This window comes from Sceloporus occidentalis, unplaced genomic scaffold (genome assembly GCF_023333645.1).
Source record: "Sceloporus occidentalis isolate IW3139 unplaced genomic scaffold, rSceOcc1.0.p SCAF_126, whole genome shotgun sequence".
Lineage (NCBI taxonomy): Eukaryota > Metazoa > Chordata > Lepidosauria > Squamata > Phrynosomatidae > Sceloporus > Sceloporus occidentalis.
The window spans coordinates 2,134,002-2,140,100 of NW_028317106.1; the positions used below are offsets into that span (position 1 = coordinate 2,134,002).

The 6,099-nt window shown below is 38.9% G+C and overlaps 1 protein-coding gene across 1 annotated transcript; it reads right to left on the minus strand.

Moving 5' to 3' along the window:
* Positions 1 to 2,661: 2,661 nt before the first annotated feature.
* Positions 2,662 to 6,072, minus strand: LOC149281948 (testis-expressed protein 47-like). Its single transcript, XM_089498841.1, has 7 exons — positions 5,980 to 6,072; positions 5,362 to 5,434; positions 4,852 to 4,946; positions 4,454 to 4,515; positions 3,884 to 4,085; positions 3,581 to 3,737; positions 2,662 to 2,714 (listed from the first exon to the last, which is right to left on the minus strand). The coding sequence occupies exons 1-7, from the start codon at positions 6,070 to 6,072 to the stop codon at positions 2,662 to 2,664; spliced, it is 735 nt and encodes a 244-aa protein (XP_089354967.1).
* Positions 6,073 to 6,099: the final 27 nt, after the last annotated feature.

Consider the following 6,099-nt stretch of genomic DNA (forward strand, 5'->3'; position numbering starts at 1 on the left):
TCCAAATGCAGATTCAATTTTTATTTTTTTAATTTATAAATATATTTGTATTTATGCCTCCGGAAACCTTTTCAGTGTTAGAGAATGAATTCTATATATTTTATCCATGTAATTCTTTTGGTGCTTATGGTTATAAACCTTATCGTTTTGTTTTCGGTATTAAACCACAATTGAGTCCAAATGTACGTTTAACATAAAAAAGAACATTACACGTATTTTCTTGTGCGTTTCCACTGCTTGAGGGTTCTGTATTGCAAACGTTCGTCTCCAAAGAAGTTTGTGATGCCTTTTAGCGGATCAGCATTCGTAGAGTAAATTCCATTGAATTTTTTAAAAAAAAAACCTTTTTGACTTAATTTATCCTCAGTTCTGTTTTTGTTTCACTTGGGTTTCCAATATGATACCAGGGACAGGGTTAGCTGTTAAATTATTGGCTTTTACAGACGGTTTTCTGATGTGTCTTGTTGTTAACATGTTCATTTTTGTTAGCTTTCAACACAAAAGTGTTAAAATTCAAAATGGCCGCCATATTCCGATCTGTTACGCTAACCAATAGCAACGCCGTGATGTCACATTGCGGCTTCTTATTTAATATTTCCGTGAAGCTTTTCATTCTGCTTTTTTTTTTTTTTTTTTTGGAAACCCCCCGAGGGATCTCGGCTTCTAAGCAAGGCCCTTGGTTCCCATGGCAACGTGTTTCTGTCTCTCTCCTGGCCGCGGAGGGGTTTTTCAGCCGTCATTAGTGGCGTCCCGACATCAGTTCTAGCAAAGAAAGGTCACGTTCAAGCTTAGTGTCTCAAAATAATCACATCTCATTATTTTTCCAGGTGAGATTCCTAATGTGTCTGTGAATGCGTAGAGTGGTTCCTCAACAACAAAAAAATATTTTTAAAAAGAAAATGATATGTATATGTAAATATAATATATATATATATATAGCTATATCAGTGACGGTCAACTTTTTAAGGATTTTTGCTTATGTGTGTGCGTGTGTGGGGTCCAGGAACCATATAAACCATGTCTTTGGATGATGTACATATGTATTTGTTGAAACTACTACGAAATTCTAATGTATAATTGTAAAAAACGATTAAACTACTGCTATGCAGAGAGAGGAGGCTGTATTTTACATACGTTTCTTAACATTACGGCTGAGAAGTATTGTTCTTTGCCGTCCTCTCATCTGCCGCTCGAAATATTTATCTTCCCGTCTCAATGTACCTTTCTTTTTTTTTTTTTTGCATTCCCGATTTATTTTTGCCACATATTTGCAGTCGTAAATATACATAAATTCTGTTAACAAACAAGAACCGTGCAACTAAAATTATATTTGCACGTGAGCCAGAACTTGAGAATTTTGGAAATATAATGACCTTCCCACTTGTTCACTCAAGCAGGAAGTGGCTGAAAAACAAAACAGGAAGTAAAAAGCGCAACCGTAAAGTGTTTCCCCCAGCATGCCGGAAAACAATCTGTCATTTTATATATCAGAAGCTGTGTCAAGGTATGGATCTTCTACAAACATCTTCTTGATCGTTCTTTAATAACAACTTATAGTAATTTTTACATATTTTCTGAAAAAGTGCCAAAATTGATAATTGTTTTGCAGCATGTTTTTAGAACTGTTCCTAAGCCACAAGTTGACTGAATATCTCTGTATCGGTATTCAGTCAAAATGGGATATTTGTGGCAAGTGAAAATTCTGTTTTCATGAATAATTCTGAAAATAAACTATCAACAGTTTGCCCGTTCCTGGCGGAAAAGGTTTTGTGTTGCAGCCGTAGGACAAGTGTCGTTCTGTATTCACTATGGCTGATACGCAAGCCTCTTCCACCCACATCCAAGGGGCCGGGCTCCAAAAATTAGAGAAATAAAGTAAAATGTGTCTATGAACTCGTGATGTGCGTGTCTTGGAGAATAGAACATCCATCTTGTATACCAGCAGTCATACTGGATTATGATCGTTGAACGAGTGTACAGCTGACGCAAAATAATGCGTATGCCAATCTGTGTCACATGCGTCGTTCACTTCCAACGTCCGCCATCTTTGCTCTTGTATATCTTTCAACAAACCCGCGGTAACAGGAATATTTATTTCCTATGTCGACCTGTTATGGGGGTTCCTATGCACACCTCCCACCCCACCAGAGACCTTTTGTAAACCATTTTTATTTTTGCCAAACACCCGTCACTTATGCAAGTTGTCACCCAAGCCTTTGATACAATATAACCCAGACGACACCTACCACCGGACACCAAAGTCCATATGATTTCAATATGTCCGGAGATCTTAACAGCCAACGGATTTCACGCATGTTCACCCTGACTCTCTCTATCGTGTCTGAACATGTGATATCCTGACAATAAATATATTGTTTCCGTGTATACCTCTGTAATTAAATCAAATGTTCTGAACCATAGCTTCTCCCAAAAGCCAACACTCCTGAGATGTCTTTTTTTAATATAAGATGAAATAAAAATGAAGGAAGATAAAATGATTGCATCTTTGTTTTTTGGGTTTTTTTTTTGTTTTTTTGTTCATTTTTAAAAGTATTACAGTAACATTTTGCTCTTGAGGTGTCTGTGTTGGTAAATGGGGGTTTAACGTAAGTCTGCGTCTTCATCAAGATGGAACCAAAGAGAGATTAAGAGTCGATACAATCAGCTTGATGCCTGAATGGGTGTTAAGTGGACTGGAGTTGGCCAGACACGATCTAAAAAATTTAAGAATAAAAACATTATTAGTGATTAGTAATGATTTAGCTTACTAGAAAAATCAGACTTAAGACCCAATCGTGTCCATCCTAATGAGCTTTTAGGATACCTACGCACCAGATCTGGTCTGAGCATCTCCACAAATGTAACAAGAATACGGATGGCATTTAAAGGTGAACAAAAGGTAACGCCAATGCCAGCCGAGGAATATGTGTCGATGTGAAATATCAGCCTTGTCTTAGTTACCCCCTAAATACAACATTTACCCTTTACAGAGGTCACCGAATGAAAATGTGATGAGATCCTCCACGTTGCTAAAAGGAGCTAGATGATAGTGATGATTCTTGGTTATTCTTTGCATAAGATCTAGCCTTCCGTTGCTGTTGATGAGGGGATGTTAGGTTAACGCGCCATACAGTTAGCTTGGGGTGGTGAATAGCAGGGAGACTTGTGGACGTTGCCTTTGGCAGCGGAATGAAGGATGAGGAGAGTATTGGATGATGATGATGAAAAGTTGAAGCTACTACAGCGTCGTTTGATGCAATTGCTACTACATGCAGAGACTAAACTACATGAACGTTATACTGTACCTGCCCCCGGATCACGAGGGTCTACACCACAGTCTGGTTTATACTTCCAAATACATGTCCTTTAACCAAACAAATCATTTTCACCAAATTAGCCAAGTCTTAGCCTTTCTGTATGGGTTAGTTAGTATCTGTAGCCACTAGCAATGTTCATTGATCAGTCTGAGATATATGTGAAATTACTAGACGTTTTAGGAATGTATCGCTGGATATTATTTATTAATATCCCGTTTGGCTGCCAGTCTCCAGGCCAAAGCCTTTCATTGTAAAAGACGTACCGGAGTCCATGAGAATGTTCAGAGGAGAGTCGTAGGTCTCCAGGAACTGGTCGGGAGTCAGGAGGTCCTTACAATGCAAGAGGAAGGAGATGGAAGCTTGGGGAATGATTAAGTCTGGCACCTTCTCAAACGCAGAGTCTGGAATGTTCTTAGAACCCTGTAACAGAATGCATTATTACTAAAGTGTGTCGAAACCTGACGCATTTCGCCACCCCCTGTTTGACCCAATGTCAATGTCTCTTCACTACTTCCATATGTTCTATCTTTCCCCTCACCCCCAACCACTTATCTCCCATCACTCACCTTGGGATACTTGGTAAGGTGCTTCCCAATCTTCAGTATCTTAGTCAAACACTCGCTAATGATGTCATCAACAGTCTCGTTGGCATACTTATCTCCCAAGTGCTGTGCAGGAACGTGTAGGACTTTATAGCTCCACTGGCTGAAGAGACGACTGGGGATATCATGGGACATCACAACGATTCTGGGGTCCAGCACGAGAGCCCTGAAAAATGAGAGATATTGTAAAGCAGGTGGAAGAAATATCAGGTAATAGAGAACAAATCATAGACTAAGATGTTCTAAAAACCATGATGATGCTGTGATGCCAACACGTGAATTTAATATAACTTGGCAAAACCAAAAATTAACAGTTTGTTGTCATGAAGTAACAATATTTTAGTGCTTTAGTTAATATTTTGCTTTAACTTTTTGCTTTTTTTGATGTGTTAGACACAGTACAACCACAGGGGGGTGCTCTTGGCCTATTATAATTGCATCATTCAGTAGCTTGAAACAATGTAACTCGTTTGCTCTAAGAACATTATCAGTGTGCGTAGCGAGGGGGTTGATTAACCCTTTCACACCCACCACTTTCCTTGTTTCTTCATGTTCCTCAGCTCCCTCAGTACACAGTAGAGGACGTCACTGCTGGACTGAAACACAGAGTATGTCAGGATCTACTTTGACCTTTTTATTGTTGTAGATATATCACCCAAGTCAGGGTCAACTGGAGACCTGCAGAGTTCAGTCGTATCTGGATGAGACACCTAACCACATATTACTGCCTGTTAATGGTTAATGGGATTCAGCAGCATCAGGGAATTCAGTTAATAGAAGCAAAATAACCAATTTCATGTGGTTTTCAAAAAGTGGATCTTTTAAACTGACTCGGAGAAGTAAGTCCTTGAATTATTTTTTGACAATGTCTTTTATGTATAACATATTAACTGTAAACATATCAGAGACACGTGCGATAAATCTGTTCCTACCTCCAGAACATGGATAGTGTAGGAGGGATAAAGCAGCAGGAGTCCGCTGACATAGTCACCCTGGTTATAACCCTGAAAGGTCTTCTCCCAATATTCTGCATGGGGTGAGAATGACAATAACTTATCTCCAACAAAAACCATCAGATATTCAATGTAGAAGACCCTTAATAGCAACAAGGTCAACATCGGCACCAACTTCTCCTTCACTTAGCTGACCAGAGTTGTAGGAACCACAAAAACTGTAGATATTTATAATGCATTATCCCAGAATGTCATCTGCTCATGATATCTGCTATCTAGAGTCATCTGGAAGAAAGAAATGGTTACCCTAATCAACTATGTTGCCTAAGTCCATGCATATGACTTTGCCCTACCGTGGCTATTATTATTATATAATATAACCCCCGAATAATGTGTTATAGATGACATATATATATATATGAATTATCAGTTGGACACAATCCTAGTTGAGCAGATGATGGAGCCATAAGTGTCATGTTCTTCATGTACCTCCAAGATCTCTCTTATCTGCTAATTCCGATGAGATTTTGGACACAAAGATGAGCCGATGAAGAAGTGATTTCTAGAGAGCGAGAAATAAAAAATATTTTGATTTATTGAACATATATCTGCCTCCCAGCCCTAAAAGCGACCCCAGTAGACCAAGAGGTCTACACACGTATCTCTTCACCATAAAACTGGCCACGGCGATACCCCCTTATCCAAAATCTGCCTTCAATGAAATCATAAGATATGGCCGCTGATAAGTGTGTTATTAAACCCCCATCATTTTAGGGTGAAGTACCTCTAGCAGCCGCAATAATTTTTTTAAAGTAAGTGAGATGACCAAGAGTAAGATGACCAAGTGATCCCCGTTCAGTTGGGGTAATTACCGTAAAATATAGTCGTTTAAGACAAATGAACATTAAAACATCAAGTATTATCTAAGCATCAACAAACCAAATGAGATTATCATAAAAGAACCATAGAAATCACATTGCCGTTCTAAATACAAGATATGTTTCCTTATCCCTTTTAGGAATTAAGACAGTAGAGGGAACTAAGGACTGTATCCATAATTCCAGAACAGTTGGCAGGTATGACAGCATATCACTCTTATAGACTAACCGTATCGTCTCTGGCATTTAAAACCATCCTCTTGTTAAGAAGTTGCTGAAAGAAACTTTTCCCCCCCGTTTCCGCCGCCGACTGATTCTCCATATCTCGCTTTGTACTAAAAACTCTTCC

Bases quoted from the DNA above. Each gene is read 5' to 3' on its own strand.
- LOC149281948 (XM_089498841.1), bottom strand. From the start codon at position 6,072: ATGGAGAATCAGTCGGCGGCGGAAACGGGGGGGAAAAGTTTCTTTCAG. The intron at 4,516-4,851 runs GTAGGAACAGAT...TCTGTGTTTCAG, and splicing joins ACACTATCCATGTTCTGGAG to TCCAGCAGTGACGTCCTCTA. The intron at 4,086-4,453 runs GTGGTGGGTGTG...CTCATTTTTCAG, and splicing joins AACATGAAGAAACAAGGAAA to GGCTCTCGTGCTGGACCCCA.